This window comes from Mandrillus leucophaeus, unplaced genomic scaffold (genome assembly GCF_000951045.1).
Source record: "Mandrillus leucophaeus isolate KB7577 unplaced genomic scaffold, Mleu.le_1.0 Scaffold322, whole genome shotgun sequence".
In the NCBI taxonomy this organism is placed as follows: Eukaryota; Metazoa; Chordata; class Mammalia; order Primates; family Cercopithecidae; genus Mandrillus; species Mandrillus leucophaeus.
Window position 1 is genome coordinate 943,919 of NW_012103388.1, and position 24,638 is coordinate 968,556.

General features: G+C 35.1%; 1 protein-coding gene across 6 annotated transcripts in view; it reads left to right on the forward strand.

The window, feature by feature from the left end:
* Nucleotides 1–17,254, forward strand: part of SS18 (synovial sarcoma translocation, chromosome 18) — a 73,697-nt gene extending 56,443 nt beyond the window's left edge. For all 6 annotated transcript variants that reach the window (XM_011988050.1, XM_011988049.1, XM_011988052.1 and 3 more), the window contains 2 exons: nt 1,300–1,433; nt 15,113–17,254. In XM_011988050.1, the coding sequence (XP_011843440.1) occupies nt 1,300–1,433; nt 15,113–15,139 (161 nt within the window). In that variant the 3' untranslated portion in view covers nt 15,140–17,254. The remainder of the gene's footprint in view (nt 1–1,299; nt 1,434–15,112) is intronic.
* The last annotated feature ends 7,384 nt before the right edge of the window (nt 17,255–24,638 follow it).

Consider the following 24,638-nt stretch of genomic DNA (forward strand, 5'->3'; position numbering starts at 1 on the left):
ATGCTATTTTGTTAGACATCAGGAATCCTAAGAGAAATTTCTCTTTTGTTTATCTATAGGCTTGTATTGTCAAAAAAACCTTTATTTCCACTAGAGATAAAGTTTTAATAATTGAATATATAATAAATAAAAGATTGATATAATTTATTTAAGCTTGAAAACTTGTTCTCTTTTGACACTTTTCTCTGAAATCAGTGTTTTTATGGCAGGTTTTGAATGGCTATGATAGAAAACATTTAAGTGTCAAAGCTTTTCAGCTTATGGTTTGTTTTTTTGTTTTTTTTTTTTTCCGATGGAGTTGCACTCTTGTTGCCTAGGCTGGAGTGCAATGTTGCGATCTTGGCTCACTGCAACCTCTGCTTCCCAGGTTCAAGTGATTCTCCTGTCAGCCTCCTGAGTAGCTGGGATTACAGTAATGTGCCACCACACCCAGCTAATTTTTGTATTTTTAGTACAGATGGGGTTTATTATATTAGTCAACCTGGTCTCAAACTCCTGACCTCAGGTGGTCCGCCCACCTCAGCCTCCCAGAGTGCTGGGATTACAGGCGTAAGCCACTATATCCAGCCCAGCTTATGCTTTTTGAAGCATTCCTTACAATGGAAAGTAGTAGAGTTTATAAAACAGACATAATTGTTTAGCAAACCAAATCAGTCCCTTGCCATTTCTGGAATTTGTAATCATTTTTATGGATAAAGTATTAAAGGTGATTAATTCTCAGTGTAACTTTTGAATCAAGTTTTTTCACATGTAACCTGTGGGTTTTCAAGTTTTTAGTTTCTATTTTAAAATATTTTGGTAATTTGTCAATGCATAGTATAGACATATACTTTTGGTGATTGCAAATATAAATCTAGAGTCATACAGTTGTAAATATCATTTATTCCTCCACTTTATTCAGAAGTTATTTCAGTATTTTTCTTTGAATCTGCCTCTTGCTTTCTCTTTTTCCTCTTGCTCATACTGGTTAATGCTACCAGATATATTGATTAATTTTCTTATCATCATAGAATTAACCTGCTTTACAACTCCCTCAGTCTTTTTTACCCATTTTGAAATATATTTTGTAATGGCTAGGGCATAGTACAATAATTACAGTGAAGTAGCATTACAGTATTTTTACTCTTATTATTACCATCCAGATTTATTTCAGAAAGCATTTGAGGAAATCAAGGTACCAAACTATCTTTTTTAAGTTTAGATAGAAAAATATTGTAACATCTCTCCAGTTCAAATCCTTCCCTGAGTTCCAGGGACTTAACTTTTTATGTGGGTTTTTGTTGTGTTAATTATTTGCAGGTCCTTCACAGGGTGGTCCAGGTCCTCAGTATCCTAACTACCCACAGGGACAAGGTCAGCAGTATGGAGGATATAGACCAACACAGCCTGGACCACCACAGCCACCCCAGCAGAGGCCTTATGGATACGACCAGGTAAGTAGTTTGAACGGCTGCAGAATTACCACATTGTTTGTTCACTCTCGATTAGGTGAACTTTTTTTTTTTTTTTTTTTTTTGAGACAGAGTCTCGCTCTGTCGCCCAGGCTGGAGTGCAGTGGCACAATCTCAGCTCACTGCAAGCTCCGCCTCCTGGGTTCACGCCATTCTCCTGCCTCAGCCTTCCGAGTAGCTGGGACTACAGGCGCACACCACCAAGCCCAGCTAATTTTTTGTCTTTTCAGTAGGGATGGGGTTTCACCATGTTAGCCAGGATGGTCTCGAGCTCCTGACCTCGTGATCCGCCCGCGTCAGCCTCCCAAAGTGCTGGGATTACAGATGTGAGCCACCGTGCCCGGCCAATTTTTTTTTCTTTTAATTTAACTTGAAGCCTCATGTTTCCCTCATGAGGGAATGTTTATGATACATTTGTTAAAAAGTATGTCACTTTTGAGTCTCATACTATTTAATAACACAGTTGATCATAGTTACTCTATCATATAAAACATGGCCTTAACATAAGACAACTACATATATCTTCTCTCTCTCTCTCTCTGTCTCTCTGGTCTTTACCCTCAGGCATACTTTGTTTACTGAGGTAAAATATATATATATAGAGTTTATCATATTTACCATTTTTGAGTGTACATACAGTTCAGTGTTAATTCATTTATTTCCCACTCCTTGATCCCTTCTCATCCCTTTTCTTCCCAACCTCTGGTAACCTTAGTGATTTCTATGATCCTCCCTGATGTTTATTGCTGAGACTTTGCCTTGAGCTACTGAGATGTGGAGTCCATCTGTGTTGATGCTTTCATTAGCACTCCACTTCACTCCAGCATATCCGCTACACTTCCTTCACACCCATAATATCCCATCTCTTTGAATTCAAACTGTCTGCCCTCTGTTGCCTCCTTCCACACATTACTATTGTTTCAACTGTTATTTCTCCTCTACTTGTCATTCTACTTTCAGATATTTAGAAGTGTATCTCATCCTATGATGACTGATTCCCTTGAACCCAGTGTTCATTTAAGTTTCTTCTTTTTGTCATTAAACTCCTCAGACTTGTACCACAGTCATTGTTTTATGAATGTACTCATATATACTCTGAATTATTATGGAAATGATTTATTATGGCAATTCCTTTAGGCTGGTTTCAGGTTTGTGCTTTTCAGTGAAGGTGGTCTGGTTTGTTCACCACTTAAACTATCTAAAATAGGTTATTTTTTAACATGGAACTGTCTTTAATATGCAGTTTAGGCTTTCAGGGCCAACGTGGGTATCTGGTTTGAGGAAAAACTCAGATGCAGTGATAACTAGAATTTGAGGCGTGAGCAGTTCATTTATCAACCCTCTCTCACGCCTGCAACCCTCTTGTATTGGCACTTCTTATTTAAGACAAAGGAGATACAAAAAGCAAGAATAGATAAGTAATATTTTTCCAAAATATACTCGAACAAAACATAAGGATCAGTTGGAGGTTTTATTAAGTTTTAGAAGTGAAATAAGTCGTGGCTAGTGAGTATTTAAAGGCAGGATTCCTGAGCAGAACAAATTTAGGCTCAATCTAATCTACAGCTGAACTTTTTAAAAAGTGAGATTCTGATCATGTATTCCATCATTCAACAAATATTTATTCTCCACGTGTTTGATACTGTAGTAGGTCCTGCAGAGGTAAAATAGTCAACCAGCTATCTTGGTCTTCCTTGACCTCACTTTAGCTATTGGCACATTTTCCTTTTTCATTTTTAAATGGTCTTCTTTAGCTTCTATATTTCTGAACCATTTTGTTCCTCTTGCGTTTACATTGGTGCATTCTTTTTTTTTTTTTATTGGTTTTCCTTTTTTTTTTTTTTTAACCCTAATACTAGTTCTTGACTCTTTTTTTTTTTTTCCTAGCCTCTGAATCATCCTGCCCTCTATTTTCAGTATTAGCTCTTACCTCTCAAGCCAGTTTCAGCTCCTTTTTATCCAAATGTACAGAACATCTCTTGTCTTTGGATTCCCTCAGCTTTAGCATGTTGTAGACTAAACTCACCATTTTCCTTTCTAAGTCAATGTATTTCCAAATCTCCTAAACTTAAAGCCGTTCATTAAGCAAATGTTTATTGAGCAACCATTATATGCCAAGTGCCATGCGAAGATTGGGAACATACTGGGAAATAAGATAGACATGGACTCAGCCTTTATGAACTTAAGTCTAGATGGCTACAGGCAGGTAAACGTATGATATGATATAGTGTGATAAATACTTAGATAAGGGAAGCTAAGATTTATGTGGAAGGAGCTTCTAACTCAGATCTTGAGAAATATTCCTTGGGAAATATTATATTTAAGTGTGAAGTACCAAGGAAGAGCCATGAAGATTCTGAAACCCAATACTAACATAATTATAATTGTAGTTTAGGCAGATTACTCTTATGGCAATATGCAAGATAAAAGGGGAGAAATTAAAAGGGTAGAAATTGCTACGATACTTCCCCATCGGTCCTCCCTATCCCAATAAACAGTGGCTCCATTCTTCCTGTTCCTCAGGTTAAAAACCTACAGTCCTCTTTGATGCCCCTCTTTGCAAAGCAAACATCCAGTCAATTAGCAAATCTCCTCACCTCTTCCTTCAAAATATATCCAATATCTAGCCATTTTTCAGTCTCCTTTCACCCAACTGAAAGTCACAACTAGCACTCATCTGGACTGTTGCAATATATCCTTCTTTTTGGTTTTCTTGATTTTATCCTGCCTCCTCTACAAGATACTCTGCACATGGAACCCAGAGTAATGTTTTAAAGACATTAGTCAACTCTGTGCTTACAACCCTGTGATGTTTTAAGTAAAAGCCATATGATATACTGGCCTACAAGGCCGTATAGGACTTGTGTTCCTACCTCCTATGCTACCCTCCTCGTGCCTGCGTATTTATGTCCCAACTACTTGCTGCCCTAATTCACTCTGCTTCAGTCACACTGGCCTATTTGCTGTTTCTTATATGCATCAAGTGAGTTTCTACCTGAGAACCTTTGTATTTGCTACCCCCTCTTCTGCCTGAATTCCTGCAGTGCCTCCAACCTCACTTTATTAAAATCTCTGCTTAAATGTCACCATATCATCTCAGAGAGTCCTTCACTGACCACCTAAGACAGTAACACCCTCCATTGCATCACTCTTTTTCCCTACCCTTTTCATAGTTTTTTGAACAGCTTAATTGAAATATAATTTACATACCATTAAACTACATGTAATAAAAGTGTGCAGATCTTTTTTGACATGTTTATACACACCTGTGAAACCATCAGCAGAATCGAAATAATGGAGTATCTATCATCCCCAAAAGTTTTCCCTGTGCCCCTTTGAAATCCCACCACTTGCATCCCCTTTCCAGACCATGTCACTGACCTTTTAATTAAACTGTGGGTTAGTTTACATTTTCCAAAATTGTATAGAAATTGAATAATACAGTATGTTCTCTTTTTTATCTGGCTTCTTTTACTCAGCGTAATTGTTTTGATACTTATGTTGTTTGTGCCAATAATTGTTTATTACTAAGCAGTGTTCCATTATATGGCTATTTGTTTGTCCATTGAGTTGGGACATTTGGGTTTACAGACAAAGTACTATGTTTATCCTTTGATCTACAGATGGGACATTTGACTTTACAGACACAGTACTATGAACGTTCATGGACAAGTCCCTGGGGACATTTTTCTTGGGTAAATACCTAGGAGTGGAATGGTTGGATCATATGATAGGTATATATTTAATTCAGCAAATTGCAAGAATGTTTTCCAAAGTAGTGTACCATTGTACATTCCTACCATTTTACATTCCTACCAGCAGTATATGATTTCTCCCATATTCTTCCTAACTCATTGCCAATATGTAGTATGAATCAGTCTTTTAAATTTTATTTATTCTAATAGGTGTGTTATAACGCCTCGTGACTTTGAGTATCCCCAAGGACTAATGATGTTTACCATCCTCTCTCCCTTATTTGCCATCTATATTTCTTCTTTTCAGGAGTGTCTGTTTAAATCTTTTGCTCATTTTTAAATTGGAGATTCTTTTTTTTTTTATTGTTGAGTTTAAGAGGTCTTTGTATATCCTAGATACAAGTCCTTAATCAGGTTTCATTTGCACATATTTTCATCCTGTCTGTTTTTTCATTCTGTAAATAGTGTCTTTCAAAGACGGGAGAATCTAAATTTTGATGAAGTTTAGTTTATCAGTTTTTTTCTCTTATGGATTATGCTTTTGGGATCATATGTGTAAGAAATCTTTACCTAACCGAGGGTCACAAAGATTTTCTCCTGTACTTTCTTCTAGAAGTTATATAATTTTAGAGTTTACATTTAAGTGTATGATTCATTTTGAGTTCATTTTTATGTATGCTGTGAAGTACGAAATAAAGTTTGCATGGCTTTTTTTCTTTCTGATGTATGTCTATTTTTCTCAGCGTCATTTGTTGAAAAGACTATCTTTTCTTTTTTTAGACAGTCTCGCTCTGTCACCACCAAGCTGGTGTGCAGTGGCGCGATCTCAGCTCACTGCAGCCACTGCCTGTCAGGTTCAAGTGATTCTCCTGCCTCAGCCTCCCAAGTAGCTAGGACTACAGGCGTGCACCACCACGCCCAGCTACTTTTATTTATTTATTTATTTATTTGTATTTGTATTTTTAGTTGAGACGTGGTTTCACCTTGTTGGCCAGGATGGTCTTGATCTGCTGACCTTGTGATCCGCCCGCCTCGGCCTCCCAGAGTGCTGAGATTACAGGCGTTAGCCACCATGCCCAGCCAAAAAGACTATCTTTTATCTACTGAATTGTCGTTTTGCCTTTGCAGAAAATCAGTTGTCCATAAACATGTGTCTGTTTCTGAACTCTATTCTTTTCCATTGATCTGTTTATGTATCTTTATGCCAGCACCACACCATCTTCATTTCTATAGTTTTATAAGTTTTATAATAAGTTTTATAATTAGGTAGTATTAGTTTTTGAACTTTTTTTTTAATACAAAGTTGTTTGGCACTGTAGGTTCTTTGGATTTCCATGTAAATTTTAGAATCAGCTTGTCAGTTTGTACATAAAAGCTTACTAGGAGTTTGATTGGAATTGCCATGAATTTATAGATTAATTTGGGGAGAATTGACAGTATTATTTAGTCTTCCAACCTATGAATGTGGCCTATGTCCCTTAAAATTTTAACAGTGTCATATAATTTTCAGTATATAGGTCTTAACATTTATTTTCTAAGTATTTTATGTGTTTTGATGCTATTGTAAATTATTTAAAATTTTAATTTCCAGTTATTAGTTGCTAGTCCATACAAATGCCAGCTTATTTTTGTGTATTGATATTTTATCAAAACTATAACTTTACTAAAATCACACATCTAGTAGTGTTTTTGCAGATTTCATTGAATATTCAAACATAGAAATCATGTTGTCTGTAAATAAAGAAAGTCTTCTTCCTTTTCAATCTGAATACTCCCCCATGTTCCTTCCCCACCCTCCTGCTTGCCTCAGCCAGAGACTCCAATACCATGTTAAATAAAAATGGTGAAAGTAGACATCTTTTGTCTTGTTCCTGATCTTAGGGGGAAAGTTGTCTGTTTTTCATCCTTATATAAGATATTAATGTAGGGTTTTTTGTAGCTGTCCTTTATTAGGTGTTATGTTTCTAGTTTGCTGAGAATTTTTATTGAGAATAAATGTTGAATTTTGTCACATGATTTTTCCTTATCTATTGAGGGAATTATGGTTTTCCTTTTTTAGTTTGCTAATTTTTGAATTATATTGTTTGAGTTTCAAATGTAAACCAACTTTGCATACCATTTGGTCATGATAAAATCCATTTGGTCATGATGTATATTCTTTTTATATGTTGGGTTGATTAGCTAAAATTTTGTTAAGAATTTCTGCATCTGCATCTCTTGAGTCCAGGAGTTCAAGACCAGTCTGGGCAACAAAGTGAGACCTCACCTGTATAAAAATCTAGCCAGTCATGGTGACATGTGCCTGTAGTCCCAGTCAGATGCATCCTGACTTAACAGTGGTTCAACTTACGGGTGTTTTTTGACTTCACAATGCTGTGAAAAGTGATGTACATTTAGTAGAAGCTCTACTTCCAGTAACCATACAGTCATTCAGTGCAGTGTTTAATAAATTACATGATGTATGCAACTTACGGTGGGTTAATTGGGACATAACCCCATGGTAAGTCAAGGAACATCTGTATTTTCATGACAAATTTTGGAATCTGGTTTTCTTTTCTTGTAACATCTTTGTCTGGTTTTGTTATTGATGTAGCACTGGTTTCATAGAGTGAGTTGGAAAGAATTTCCTCCCCTCAATTTTCTGGAAAGATCTGCAGAAAATTGGTATTATTTTTTCTAAAATGTTTGCTGCAAGTTACCAGTGAAGCCATCTGGGTTTGTAGTTTTTTTTGTGAGAAATTTTTAAATTATAAATTTAATTCATGAAATATAGGGGGTATTCAGGTTATCTGGTTTTTTCTTGAGTAAATGTTTTGTGTATGTTTCATAGGAGATGTCCATTTTATCTGTGTTGTTGAATAATTTATCATCACTTAATATCTCTATATAGTGATACTACCTTTCTCATTTCTGATATTAATAATGTGTGTTTTCTCTCTTTATCCTCATTTATCTGGCTAGTTTTAATCTACCTATTGATTTTTCTCAAAAAGCAGCTTTTGATTTTATTGATTGCCTTTTGCCCATTTGCTTTTCTGTTTCTTTGATTTCTGCCCAGAATTTTATTATTTGTTTTTTTTTCTGCTTGCTTGGATTTTATTTGTTCTTCTTTTTCCAGTTTCTTAAGTTTGAAGTTGTAGTCCCGTTGATTTAAGAACTGTCTTTCTTTCTGATATAGATGTTTAGTTCTAAGTACTCTTAAACTGTATCTGATTCTGTTATTTTTAATCAGTTCAAAATACACCCTGGTTTCACTTTTTATTTCTTTTTTGACCCACGACACATCAGAGGTGTGCAATTTTATTTTCAAATATTTGGAGATTTTCAAATCTTTCTGATGAATTTACTCCTTTACCGTTGTCAAATAACTGTCTTTATCCCTGCTAATATTTTTTGCTCTGAAATCTAGTTTGTCTAATATCAATACTGCAATACCACTTTTCTTTTGATTAGTATTAGAATAATATTTTTTTCATCCTTTTAACATATTTGTGTTTTTATATTTGAATTATATTTCAAGTAGACAGCATATGTAGTCAGTTGGATCTTGCTTTTTTTAAAATCCAGTCTGACGATTGCTGCCTTTAAATTGGGATTTTTGACATGTTTAGTGTGATTATGTATATGGTTAAGTATATCATCTTTATTTTTTCTATTTGTCCCATCTGGTTTTTGTTCTCCCTTTCCTCTTTTTCTACCTTCCTTTGATTTTTCTCATGTTTTTAACAAAAACAACTTTATTGATACATAATTCACATGTCATACAAGTCACCATTCTAAAGTATACCATTCAGTGGTTTCTAAGCATATTCAAAAAGGTAGACTGGGGTTGGTGGCTCCTGCCTATAATTATAGCACTATGGGAAGCTGAGGCAGGAAGATTGCTTGAGCCCAGGAGTTCAAGACCAACCTGGGCAACAAAGCGAGACCCCACCTCTACAAAAAACTAGCTAGGCACGATGGCATGTGCCTGTAGTCTCAGCTCTTCAGGAGGCTGAGGCAGAGGGTTGAACCCAGGGGGTTGAGGCTGCAGTGAGTTGTGATTGTGTCACTGTACTCCAGCCTGAGTGACAGAGCTAATAATCCTGTTTCAAAAAAAAGTGCAACCATCACCACCCTCTAATTTTAAAACATTTTCACCAACCTGATAAACCTGTTAGCAGTCACTCCTCATTCCCCTTGAACTACTCAGCCTTAAATACATAAATATTCAGTCTGTAATTTCGTTTTCAAATATTTGGAGATTTTCCAGCAACAGTAGTTTACTTTCTGTCTCTATGGATTTGCCTATTCTGTACATTTGAGATAAATGGAATCATACAGTATGTGGAGTTTTGTGACTGGTGGTTTTTTTTTTTTTTTTTACTTAATATTTTCGAGATTCATCTATGTAGCGTGTCTCAGTGTCTTCAATGATAGTATGCCTATATATAGTGCAAGAACCATAAGATAGTCTGCTTTTCTTCTCGATCTTTATGTTATTGTTATAAATTTTACTTCTGTATATGCTATAAATACCACAGTATATTGAATTTATTTTTGTCTAAGAAAAATAATTTAGAGATACTTAACTAGTAAGGGAAAAAAATTTAAAATTTACCCATGTAGTTACCATTTTTGGTGCTCTTCATTATTTATGTGTAGATTCATATTTCTTTCTGGTATCATTTTTGTTTGCCTGAAGGACTTTTAACATTTCTTAAAATGCAGGTGTACTGGTAATAATCAGCTTTTGTATGTCTGAAAAAAAATGTTTATTTCGCCTTCATTTTTGAAACATTTTCTCTGGGTATAGAATTCTAGGTGGACAGTTTGTTTTGGTTTTCTTTCCATACTTTAAAGATTCTCCACGCTTTTCTTCCTTTCCATACTTTAAAGATGTTCCACTCTTTTCTTCTTTACATTGTTTCCAAGGAGACATTTGCTGCCATTTATCTTTGTTCTTTTGTAGTTAATATGTCTTTTTTCTCTTTTTTTAAGATTTTCCCTTTATCAAATTGTTTGATTGAAGAAATTTCTCTCTTGCCCAAATTGTTTTGAGCAATTTGGTGAGAGCATGCCTTGGTGTCGATTTCTTCATGTTTCTTATGCTTGGAGTTTGTTGAGTGTTAACCTCCGACTTTGTCGTTTTCATCTCTAGAAGTTTGGTTTAGGTCTTTTTAATATCTTCCGTGTCTCTCCTTAATTGTTTTGAACATATCGAATACAAGTATAATTCTTATAATATCCTCTTCTGCCAACTCTAATAATCTGTGTCATTTTAGGGTCAGTTTTAATCAGGTTTTTTTTCTCTCCTCCTTTGTGTGTGTGATAATCTTTGATTGAATTCTAGACATTGTGAATTTTATGTTGTTGGGTTATGAAGATATTTGTATGCCTAGAAATATTCTTAAGTTTTGCTTTGGGATTCAGTTTAGTAAGTTACAAACAGTTTGAACTTTCTGAAATTGCTTTTAAGATATTTAGGCAGGACAAAGAGCAGTGTTTAGTCCTGGGCTAAATATTCATCACTGGTAAGGTAAGAGCCTTTTGGGTATTTTGCCCAGTGCCCTTTCGATTGTAAGGCTTTTTACTCTGGCAGATGGGAATAAGCACTGTTTCTGTTCCTACGTGACAAACAAGTATTGTTTCCCCTAATCCTTTTGGGTGTTTCTTGCCTCAGCCTTGGGTATTTTCCTCACACATTTGCATATCTGTACTATGCTGAATAAGAGGAGGGTTCCTCTGCAGATCTCCAGAGTTGTCTCTTTAGGCAGATCTTTCTTCTAGAGTACTGTGTCCTGTAAACTCTAGCTACCTTTTTCTCTCCAGACTCTAAGCCTTATCGCCTTAAGTCAGAACATCTGGCAGACTTAGCCTCAGTTCCCCTTCATGTACTGCAGACTGGAAACTCTCAAGGCAGTTAGCTGTGGTAATCAGAGGGCTGGCCTCGTTTGTTTACCATGTCTGAGGGATCATTGTCCTTTGTTGGCTCTGTCCTGTGTGTCTTGAATATGATTATCATAGGCTTTGTGTAGTTTTTTTTTTTAATATTGTTTCAGGTTGCCAAATAAATCCATCTTGAATAGAAATGTGCATTAATTTTTCAACATTTCTCTTCATTTGACAGATTGTTACTGTTTATTGTCATACTCTTTCCCTAGAATGTAACCTCTTTAAAAGCATCGCTTTGTCTGTTTTTATTTCTGTTGAGTCTCTGTCATCTAGTAGAGCACAGGACATAATCAATAAATATTGGTGAATAAAGTATAAACCACTGAGTAAATAAGGCCATCACTTTCTAGATTTGAATGCATGATCACAAGACCAGAGATAAGAGGAAACCCCTAAAATGTATTGTGAAGGGATAATGTTAAGATTTTAAACTGATTAGATAAATAGAATGAAGGAAAGAAATGTAAAGATGTTGGTATTGCTCAGGTTTCTACCTTAGGGACTTTTCTCATTCAATATACTCTGCCTAGGCATTCTCATTTATTCACCGTGCTGTTGACTCCCAAATCTCTATTTATAGTCTGGATCTCTCTTCTGGAAATCAGATGCCTACTCGCCAGCTCTGCTTAGATGTAACAGAAACAAAATAAGTTTGTATTTTTTTCTGACAAAGCTTTTCTGTATTCTATATCAAAGAGAGGAGTATATCACCAAACTAGAATGCCAAGTGCCTATTTGATATTTAAATGTCCCTTGTTTTCCTCCCTTTTCTGATAAATGACAAATGTTATTGATCTTCTTTTCGAAAAGCTTTTGAATCCAGCCATTTCTCTCTAACCTACTCCCTTAGCTTAGTTTAGACCGTGTTCATCTCCCATCTTCATCACAGCAGGGTCTTCCATACTGTCTTCTTTCCCATTAAAATTATACTGTAGTCAGAGGAATTTTTTTAAAAATTGAAGAAGCAAAGAGAGAGAAGGTGAGGCTTAGAGTGTTCAAGTGATTTACTCAAGATGACACAACTGAGGAATGGTGAAGCTGCATGACTGCTGCTGAGTGCTGAAAGCCCATGCTCTATTCACTGTGTACCACACTGCCGCCCATACTGTTAATGAGTACTTGAGTAGTTCACAGAGCATTTTCCTGTTTTTCTTCTTGAGTAACTTTTTAAAATAGAGATTATAATTACCCTTGTGAGATGATAAAATTGAAACTCAAGGGAGGTTAAGCAACTTGCCCAAGGATAAGAAGCTGTTAAGTGGTGACGTTAGCACTAGAAATTGGTTTCTGGCTCCAAAACCCATACTTTTAATCCTTAATGCCACCTTGGAATTTGTTAATGGTTACAGATACACAGCTTACCTTTTTAGGCATGATTGTGATTTTGTTTGGTCCTAGCATTGTGATCAAGTATGGGCCAAATTACATACACTCTCAGTGCCTCCATTTCTTCATCTATAAAATGGAGATAATATTTACTATATAGATTATAGATGGAAACAAAGCACTTACTACAATGTGTGACACATACTAAGGTATTATTATCGGGGTATATTATTAGCTTCTACTCCTCATTATTGCGTATTCTTTCTTCTCATTTCCCTAAGTATTCTATATTTTATCCTCTGTGCCTTTGTTTCAGCTGTTGCTTCTATTTGAATTACCCCCTTTTCTTTTCTTTTTTCTGCTATTCAGATCTTAGTATTCTCTCAAGGCTCCCACATTCTTGGGAATATTTTTCTAATTAATTTAGGCTGTGTTAACGTTTTCCTGTCTGAACTCTCCTAAGTTTGCTAAGACTTAGAGAACTTACCTATTTTGTAATTATACTTAATTTCTGAGTCTTGTTTTCCATATTTATGATGATGATGATGAGTATTTTTTCCATAAGTGTTCACAGTTGCTTGGATATAATTTATTTGGTATACATTATTGACCTGATCTCATTCTTCAAGTAGTTCATAATATAGTTGATAAATTATAGCTTATTATGGTACAGTGGTTCTTAACCTCTCTTCTGCTTTCACATCATTTATATTTGCAACTCACTTTCATCATTAGCATCTCATTTTACACATTGACTAGGGGAGTATTTCCCTCCAGCACTGAGAGTCACTGATTTATAATTCTAAAAAGCCCTTTCTCATGTCCTCTCATGTTTGTTATGATTTAAGCATCATAACAAACAAATGAGGTACAGGAATTAATGTAGCCATTAACAGAAGGGAAATTGTGATCCAGAGATGTATATGTTACTCTCCCACTGCTCAGTGAAGAAACTGAGTCTAACAGAGCTTTTTTTAGACTCAAATCGGAAGTTAGCAATAGAGTTGGGACTTAAACTCAGATTTAATATTTAGACAATCTAACAATGGAATAATAAGCTCCAGTATGCTAAGCAATAAGTTTCTTATTTTAAACCTTTTATTATGTTTATTCTACACACATAAAATAGAGTAGTATAGTGAACATCTGTGTACCCATCACCCAACTTCATCAGTTTATCAACATTTTGCCAGTGTTGTTTTATCTGCCCCCTACACTATTTTTTTCAGAGTATTTTAGAGCAAATCTTAGACATGATGTCATTTTATCCATAAATCCTTCAAGATGATCATTGACTTTAACTGAATATAACTTTGTAAAACACACTAGTGTAAAATCCCTAATCTCTCTTTTTTTTTTTTGAGATGTAGTCGCTTTGTTGCTCAAGCTGGAGTGCAGTGGTGCAACCTCCGCCTTCTGGGTTCATGCAGTTCTCTTGCCTCAGCCTCCCAAGTAGCTGGGATTGCAGGTGTGCACCACCACGCCCAGCTAATTTTTGTATTTTTAGTAAAGACGTATTTTTATGTCTTTTTAGTTTGTATTTTTAGTTTCACCATGTTAGTCAGGTTGGTCTTGAACTTGTGACCTCAAGTGATTCACCTGCCTTGGCCTCCCAGTGTGCTGGGATTACAGGTGTGAGCCACCATGCCCAGCCCCAAAAAATCCTTATTTCTGTTTAATTCATTATTCCATCATATCTATGGTGACATTCAACACATTGTGATGTGTATTTACTTCTGTGGAAATGTAGATTTTTAGGGTACCGTTTCTTATGGTAGAGAAGTATTTCAAGTGTAGAATGTTTTCAAGTTATATTATGACTTGGAGAGGGAGTTGTTTAGCCAAAGGAAACAGTTAACTAATTATATGCTTCCAGTGAGTCATGCTTTTTGAAAATTAGTGCTTTTATGAATATTTATTTTAAACACATTTAAGAAATTTTTAATGAAATACATATTTCATAGTATGTCCTTTTTTTCTACCGTTCTTCTGTTTTAAAGGAAAAGATGTTGCTTCTCTTCTCTAAAAGTTAACCTGAACAGATGTATACTGGACATTGTTCACCCCCACTGACAGAATTGTGCTGCTTCATTGTGTCCTTTTTATCTATATTCTCTTTCTCTCTCATCCTGTCATCCTGAGGGTCTTCAAGTCTACCTTATTAAAAAAACAAAACAGGCAACACAAAAAAACCAACTTTCCTTGATTTTATGTCCCTGTGGCCTGTCTAAATACCTCTACTGACACTTTGTTGACCTCAAGGAAAGGCTCAAATATGTTAGTATGGATAGAAGGTTCTTTACCTTTTACCTCCCACATACCTTTCCATTTTCATATATGTATATTACATTCCATATATTTTCATACATATATATTCCATTCCATATATATTACATCAGAGTTTAGAACTAGAACTTCTCACTCAATACCTGCTCAATTCATTCAACAAAATTCACTAAACATTTAAGTTCCCACCCTGACAAGTATTATTCTAGGCTCATTTGCTAATCCCTAGCATATTTTGGACTATGAAATTCATTTGTAATTGAATATAATATCAGAAGAAATTACAGGGTGATACGGTGTACCTAAAGATATAAAAAAATTTGTTTATTGTAGGTACAGCCGCTTTTTTGTGGTATTACAATGTTAGAAATGATTCGTTTGTAACTATTATCTAATTATATTTTTAAATTTATCTTTTAGGGACAGTATGGAAATTACCAGCAGTGAAAAAGTACTTACATTCCAATAGCCAGTATCTATTAGCAGCCATATTGTCACCTCAGCACTGTGGACACCTCCCTGTGAAGAGATCCTTCCATTCCATCTAGTTTTTGGAAAAACCTTGTGGATAAGTGGCTGTTTCATCAGTAAGCAGCCTTTGTGGTTTAGTTATAAAAGGCTTTAGTAGCTCAAAAATACTCTTGATTTCACATTTCTACTCTAGATGGCAACATTGGACAGAAAATGCAATGACATAACCAATTTGTAATGATTTTGGAACTGTGTTTCAAATGGACTGTTACAGACTGAAAGGTGTGAACAGCTTTGTATGTTTATGAAGGGTAAGGGAATTTAATACTTTTCCACAGATTTTTTTGTAAGGGGAAGAGGGAAATGTACACTTTTTACAGCAGCAATATTTTGTATATTATGTTTATTTCATGTGGTGAATATGCAAGGCGGTACACTACGCACTGGACAGAATCAGAAATCCTCTGTTGATGTGGACTGGAGCATGGTAGATGCTTGATTGTTTTGGTCTCAAAATGATGTGCTATAAAGATAAAGGTGAGGGGAAGACAAAGCACACCATATGTCCACTGTTCTGTTCTCGTAGAGGAAATTCAAATCCCTTTTATCTATTAGATAATCAAGGGCACTGTGATACAGTTTTGAGTAAAAAGACATTTTTTAAAAGCCTTCCAGTTTTGTGGATTAAACCTTTTTATAAAGATCATTTATAATACTGTTTTAAAATGTGAGGCAATAAGAATTACTTTATGTTGGATCTGAGGAGGCTTTGGTAAAACAGTTTCATGTAAATGAAAGTGGTAATCCTCTTCTAAAATAGCAATAACTGAAAATGAAAGTGTTAATTTTACCTTGTTTGAGTTATCAGGGAACTTAGTAATATCAAAACATTTTATAAATGATATCAAAGAAGAGTTAACATTGATCCAGTAATTTTATTTTGTAACATTGAGGGGATAATTGGTTATTGAACAGAATAGTTTAGGAGACTTTACAAACCTTTATTTCAACTTTCTTATTTGGAAATAATATCATTTATAAAGGGACACTTTTATGTTTTTCCCTTTTCTATGTTGGTTAATATAACACAAAGAGATATTTAGGAAAATGCTTATTGATGAGGTTTATTCTATCTGTTTTTAAAGCACAGAGGTTGCATTCTAGATAACCTTGTTTATTAGCATGGCATATTTTTAATCATTATTTGAGACTGTCCTTTGCCTGATTATTTTAGCTGAATTCAGGGAGATTGGTGGGGCAGGAAAGCATGCATTGAAAAATGTCTAACCACGGTTATTTAAGCATAATCTGAAAACATCTAGCCCAAAGGTAAGTTGCTATTTTCATCACAGTTGCCTATGCCCAGGGAGTAAGATGTATTCTTTATAATTGAATTGGTTTTTCCCGCTTCTAACTGGAAACAAAACAGAAGGGGTGCCATAAATTTGAATAAACAGAACATACTGTTCTCAACATACTGTAATCAAAGGAGGAATTTCAGTGGGTCTCTGTGTGTGTATGAGAGAGAGAGTGAGAGTGTGTGTTTGTGTGTTTCAAGGTCAGAATAGGGTTTTTTTTGTGCGTGTGTGTTTTTTTTTTTGTTTTTTGTTTTTTGTTTTTGAGATGGAGTCTTGCTCTTGTTGCCCAGGCTGGAGTGCAGTAGTGCAATCTCAGCTTACTTCAGCCTCCACCTCCTGGGTTCAAGCAGTACTCCTGCCTCAGCCTCCTGAGTAGGTGGGATTACAGGCACCTGCCACCACACCCGGCTAATTTTTGTACTTTTAGTAGAGACGAGGTTTCGCCATGTTAGCCAGGCTGGTCTTGAACTCCTGACCTCTGGTGATCCGCCCACCTCGGCCTTCTGAAGTGCTGTGGTTACAGGCGTGAGCCACCGTGCCTGGCCAGAATAGGATTTTTCTTTCAACTTAGTCAGTAGAAAATGGACATCAAGTTTGAACAGATAAAGCATGGACAGCCTTATTGTGATTGAAATGCTTGTAGGTTCTGTGCCAATTTTCCACCACTGTGTACTTTGTTGCTATTTAAAACTGTATCAACTCTAACGGAAGAATAAATTATTTGTGATTTTAATTTTCTCATTTGTTTCTTTAAATTAGATCTCTTTGACTCTCTTGTTTTGTCTGGAGACTATGCTGTGGGTTTTTGTATAAGTTAGTCCAGTATAAGCAGACTATATTTGTATTCTAGGACTTTATCAAAATTCTCTTGCCATGCCCAAGTTAATTAGAATTAACTGTTCAGTAATCAGCATGTTGTGTAGGCTGTTTGTTACAGAATTCTTTCTCTGCAAATGAAGTCCATGAGGCTATAATCAAGATGACTGAATTAGATAAATGAGTTGAGGAGTCAGAATTGTACTGAACCCAACCTGGTGTAGATACGTTATCTCATTTGAAATAAGCTCAACTGACATTAAGAAATAATTTGTCTTGCCAACCCATCTTCTGTTGTCTTATTCTCCTTTTAATGGAAACTAAAATTGCAATTTTAATAAGCAGAATTTCCTCCAGGACTTTCTTCCTGGAGACTAGTGCATTTGCAAGGTTTAATTGTTTTATAACAGTCCTATTTCGTAAAAGTTTTTAATTGGTGGTGACAAAAATTACCTTACTCCTCTGATACCTAGTAAGAGGAATAACTTTACCAGTAGCTGTCTGCTAGATTTGACATTTCTGTACAGACTATATATTCTACAACTAAAGTTTGCATTTTATCAAAGTAATATACTATCCCGTAAAATTCCAGAAACAAAGTATTACTAAGAAAAGAGTGGGGTGACTATTAATAAACATTTCAAAATATGCTAAGTGTGCTAGTTCTGTTATTTGGGAGTATGTTATTATTCTGTAGCATTATTCAGGTGGCACATTGTTTTTAGTTTTGTCTTAAAATTTTGTAATGGAATTTTTAAACACATACCCAAGTGTAGAGCAGAGTATGGTGCTATGGGCCCCCATGTAATGGTAACCCAGTTTATATACTTAGCAACTCATGGCCAAACTTCTGATTGTTCATACACTCATCCCCAAATAGAAGCAAACACTGTTATTTAATCTCTTAGATAATTCCAGTAAAGATATCTAAAAAATAAGTACTTGAAGATTCTTCTTACTCCTAAATTCTGTATTTTCAATGTTAGCATTGAATTAGAAACCACCTCAGAATTTGTACGTATAAGTCATTGCCTTTTCTTTCATTTTAAGAAGTCATTCATGTTAAATAAAAGATTAACAGACATACATTATACAAAGAGGGAACATTCTTCATAATTTCATCCATTAAAAGTCACAGTTATTAAAAATTTGGTACTTTTCTTCCAATTTAATTTTACGTAATAAGCCAATGTATATGTTGTTTTTTAAAACAAAGATGGAATTATACTACATATTATTTTGCAACTTTCTTTTCTTTTTAACTTAGAAATATCTTGAATGCTCCCAGTTCCCTTGTTGCCTCTTAATTTTTTACTGTTGCAGAAACAAAGCTTTTATAAGCTATGTTGCAGAGTTTTTGGGGGGAGTTTTTTGTGTGTGTTGTTGGGGTATTTCTATATAGTAAAATTTTAATATCTTAGGTGTAAGGCTATGGATGTTGCAAAAAGTATCAACATAAAAAGTATACCATTGGCAGCACCAGTTCATTAGTCTTACTAATTTTTGCAATTCTCATCAATTTTTTAAAATGTTATCTCTGAATTTTATTTGTATTGCATTTATTTGTAAGTTGAACATCATTTTAAATGCCTATTACACTTTTTTTTTTGGGGGGGGGCTATAAAATGTCTTTTAATGTTCTTTGTCTATTTTTCTGTTGGGATGTTTGTTGTGTAAGAGAGAGGAAATTATACCCAGACACACACAGGTGTGTGCACACACATGTAAAATTACATATGTCCCTGCACAGTTAATCCTTTTTCTCTTCTATATGTTGCAGGTCTCTTCTGTCCATTATTTTGTAACTTATGATGTCTTTCACTGTATTAAAGCTTTAAGATTTTATGTAGTCAAAAGTTTGGCTTATGACTCCCCCCAGCTGTCAAATTTGTAAAAAATATTACGCATATTTGCTTCCATTTTTCTGAAACTTACTGTACATGGTATAATTTAGGACATTAATTTTTTTCTTATGGATAACTAGTTGCTTAAGCATCATTTTTCTTCCAGTGATTTGAGAAGCCACTCTATTCGTTTAATTTAAAAAATTAATTATAGTTAAAGCTATTGATTTATGTTTTATGTATTCCATTTCAAGGACTAGTTAATTCCATTTAACTATCTAATTTAATTGGCGTAAACTTGTGAGTTGTTTTTCCATAACACAGTGTTTTTTTAATTTGATAAAAGTTATCTGCAAAGTTATACATAATCATTAGCTTTTTTGTTGTTTGTTTTTGGTAAAGATAGAGTCTTGCTTTGTTTCCCAGGCTGCAGTGCAGTGGTGCCATCTTGGCTCTCTGCAGCCTCCGCCCCTCAGGTTCAAGGGATTGTGGTGACTCAGCCTCTTAAGTAGCTGGGATTACAGGAGTGTGCCACCATGCCTGGCTAAATTTTTTTGTGTTTTTAGTAGAGACATGGTTTCGCCATATTGACCAGGCTGGTCACGGACTCTGGCCTCAAGTTATGCACCCACCTCAGCGTTCCAAAGTCCTGGGATTGATTACAGGTATGAGCCACCATGCCCGTCCCCTAGCTTCTTAATAGTAAGAAAATTATTGAAGTGTGCTTTTATAAAGAATGATTACAACCTTTTAGAGATTTTTGCTTGTTGATGTTTAAAAGCTCTTTAATTTTTTTGTGCCTTGCTAATAGACTGTCTTTTTAGCTGCCCCAAAGTATCTCTGATTACTAACAACAAAAAAACTAAGAAATCAGTAGAAAACCTTGTTTTATTGTTTACAAATTGAAGTCTCAGAAATAGACAATGCAATATAATTTTTATTAATAAAGACCTATAATTAGGGTGACAATGTGTAATTTATTGCCCAATTTTATAAACTTGAGAATGGGAGATTGTTTTATATGCAGATATGTTAGATATATGGGTAAATGTGTATATATTTTTTATTTTGTCTTTTCCTGATAGAAATCCATAGTTTAAGAACTTAGAGCTGGGCGTGGTGGCTCACGCCTGTAATCCTAGCACTTTGGGAGACTGGGGCAGGCGGATCACCTGAGGTCGGGAGTTCAATACCAGCCTGACCAATATGGAGAAACCCCATCTCTACTAAAAATACAAAATTAGCCAGGGTGGTGGCGCATGCCTTTAATCCCAGCTACTCAGGAGGCAGGAGAATCGCTTGAACCCGGGAGGGCAGAGGTTGCAGTGAGCCAAAATCATGCCATTGCCCTCCAGCCTGGGCAACAAGAGTGAAACTCCGTCTCAAAAAACAAAAAAGAAACTTAGACATGTGAGTTGATGCATTTTTGTTATAATTTTGAACTGTGATATCCTGAGAGGGTTTCTCATGATATAGTATATTAAAATATTATTTAATATTAAAATAGATGAATAAGAATCCTGAATATTCTGAAAGGTTGTTATCATTTTTGGTCTCTCCTAGGAATAATGATTTTCCTCCATTATTATTTTTAAAACATACCCCTTGTTTTGGATGGGTGCATGGCTGCCTGCCTAGAGACATTTAACATCCTCCTTTGCAACTTGGTGTGGTCATATGACTTTAAATTCAATCCAGGAGGCTATGAGTTGTAATGTGTACAGCTTCTAGACCACTTTCTTAAAACGGTGCTTTCATTTTTCTTTTCTTTTTTCCAATGGGCTGGAACATGACCTATTGGTAGGGAGCTTTGGCTTTACAGTTAGAAAGATACTCCAGAGAATGACAGTGTAGGTAGATAGAATCAAAAGTCCCCTGAAAATGGTTGTCATGAAGCCTTCTCCTCTCCCACCTATCAACTTGGACTTTGACATGAGAGAAATAACACTTCTATGATATTAAGCCCTTTGTGATAGGAGCAAATCCTGTAGTCTGATGTAAGGTGATGCAGTAGTGGCCACTTCATATTACTCTATGATATGTTCTGAATTGAATCAATTTTTAGGAATGACAAGTGAGTGTATTGTGTGTTTAGCATATGTTACAATCATTCCATTCATGTTCATGACTAGTGAAATAGGCCAAAATTTTGTAGCATTTTCTCTAAGATCACTCTCTGCTTTCCATCAGTTGAATGAATGGGAATGCCACATTTAGTAACAATCAATTTGGTTAATTTGAAAAGTATTGGTAAAAGTATACTTAATATTGATCTTTCTTTGGTATCTGTGTAATTATATATTTTATAAATATCATGTTTTCTATGTACTTATTTTGAGCATTTTATAAGTAGTACCTCATAAAATCTCTGAAGATTTTAGCTTTGTTTTGACTTCTATCACTTTAATTGATTCTTTGAATTTTTTTTCTGTGCTTTCTTGCTGCTTCCTTAGTTTTCTGACTTTCACTCTATAGTATGTGTACTTTGATTCTAGTTTCTCTGTCATCTTTTCTTTGAAGATAAAAACATGCACCAAAAGTGTTTTCATTTTACCCTAATAGTAGGTCTTACTCAGCTTAGCGCAAATGTAGAGTTTTATGTCTACAGAAGCTGTAACTATATTAGCTATGGAATGATATTTAGAAATGATACTTATCAGAACTCCTGATATCAGTAGATGAAAATATTGCATATAGCTCTCAAGGATTTTACCTTCTTTTCTATCAATATGGCTATACTAGGGAATTTTGCCTGTTAATGCTTAGAAAATTAAGAGCAAGGAAGTGTAGTTTGGCTTTCTTTTTAGCACTAATATTCTATCCAAAGAAATCCTGTTTCCTGTTCATTAATTTCAGTATTCCATTCTTTCCCAAGATCTTGCTTCACAGCAAGCTTTCATACTTCAAGCTCTACATGTTAGTGTTCAGTCCTCATTCCCACATAAACACAACCATTTTGAAAACATGAACTGATATTAATTACCCCCTTGGCACCAAAAAGTCAGGATTTCCTGATGCGACACGCTAATGTAAAATGCATTAGTGCAAACGGTGGCTCCAAAGGGTAATACTCTCTAAATAAACACAGCATTTTTTTTTATTCACAACTCTCAGGCTAGACTGAAAGTCATTCATCCTCCACACCCCCAAAAAGCATTTTGATTTTTGATAAGTTATAACTGGAATTTTATAAGAAGGAATTGAATTCCAAGCTGCAAATCAGTGGCACTTAACTGTTTTTGGTTCTGTGAAATAAAATTCTACCTGAATGTTTGGTGATTAAGTGGCTTTGAACCATAATTTGCACCAATCTATTGGAAGATAATAACAGTTCATGTTTAGTCATTAGTATCACTAAAAATGTGTATCTTACGTTTTTACTTAGTAAATTCTTTATTTCAAATGTCAGTCATTCAAGGTCAGAAAGTGTGTGTGTTTTGGTGTATTATTTGAATATTCCATATAAAGACTTCTGATCGAGAAGGCATTATATCATACTTTGATGTAACCCTCCATACATATAATACTGCTACTACTAATAGAAACCAATCAAGGAAGAATTAAACTACAGAGAGTCAGTTTCAAACAAGGTAAGCATCTCTATGGACCAAAAGTGGAATAAAAATGTAACAAAGGAAGGCAGAAACCATGAGCCTCCTAGGTTCTGAGTGTAGAAGTTTATAGTGATACTTGAGAAATTGGTTCCTGTGGAGTAACTGAGCTGAAAAATACTATACATAATAATAATAATATAATAAGATAATATAATAATACAATAAGATAATGGAGCCAGGTTTGCTGCTTTAAGGCAGAGGCTAGAATGTGACTCTCCCACTTTCCCACCTATCTATAAAAGAAAACTAACAAAAGCTCGCTTCTTGCCAGCCACCACCTAGGGCCTTGTTTTGAGGAAGCTGGACATAATGATACTGGAAGATACATATTTAGCCTCTCGATCTAGAACTGAACCAAGCTGTTTTGAAGGTTAGTATTGGATTTTAAGTAATTTCTAGAATCATTAGGAGAATAGGAAGAAATTTTCTCAAAGTTTTGGTTCTAGACTTGGTTTGGGATCTGGGAGACAAATGGATGCACAGAAGGAAGCAGGAAGGGTGGGGAAGAGAGAGGAAAATGAACCTCTGGTTTTAAATAAGCCCATGAACCAAACGTTCAAAATATGTTAACAAACTAACTTGGAACCTTGCATTCACACCACGTAACATTCATTTTATTTAAAAGTCTGACAGATTTTAAAATAATGTATTTTGGAATGTTTAAAGAGATAACCCATCCATCCACATAGATTTTCAGATATTATAAAACAAAAACAAGTGAAATAACAGGTACATGTAAAAACCATTTGGAAATCGTATTACGTGCAACATAGTGAGACCTTGTCTCTACTTACACAAAAAAAATTGTTTTTAATTAGCTGGGTGTTGAACCTGGAGTCCCAGCTACTTCAGAGACTGGGGCTGGAGGATCACTTGAACACAGCAGGTTGAAGCTGCAGTGATCTATGACCACACCACTGTAGAACAGCCTGGGTGATAAAGCAAGACCTTACCTCTTAAAAAAAAAAAAAAAAAAGCTTTTAAGTGAAAAATGTAGTAATTGGACCAGTTCAATTGGCATAAACTATAGGCTGTACACAGTTAAGAAAATCTGTGAAACGAAGGTATGAGAAATTGCCCCATACCAGAGCACCAAGAAACAAGATTTTTAAAATAGATGTATATGAAGGAAAAATTAAGACATGTTATGGGAGCTTCAGCAAAAGGAAATGGAAGCATTGGTAAAAATAAAATAATAATAATAATAGTAAAATATAAAACAATGAAAGCTCACAGTTTTCCACAACTGTGTGAATATGCAGATTGTAACTTAACCAAGTTACAACGAGAGTTAGTAAAAATGAATCCCGTCCATATTCAGACACGTTACATTGCTGTTAAAATCTCAACACTACCTGAAAGAAAAGGCACACACTAAAAAGAAAATTTAGACAGAATTCTCTGCAGTAATCAAAAGATAGGAGAGTTAAATACTGAGGGAAAATAAATCAGTCTAAATGTTACACCCAGCTAAACTATTAGGTTGGTTGCAAAAGTAATTGCAGCTTTTGCCACTGAAAGTAATGGCAAAAAGCACAATAACTTTTGCACCAAGCTATATAATCCTAAAGTGAGGGCAAAATGAACATTTTCAGGCTTGCAAAGACCAAGAGAGTTCATCATCCATAGAAGATGTACTGGAGCAAAAAAAAATAATCCAGTAGAAAGGTGTAGGATGTAAACAAGAATAGAGACTATATAAAATTTGTCAAACTAAAATAATTATGGAGAGGAAACATTACTTTTTTGGGTGTGAGAAAGGGTACAGTTAAGTGTGATACATTGGTTCTATTAATGACCTCATTTTGTAGCCCTTAAGTCCATGTCCCCTTTTTATATAAAA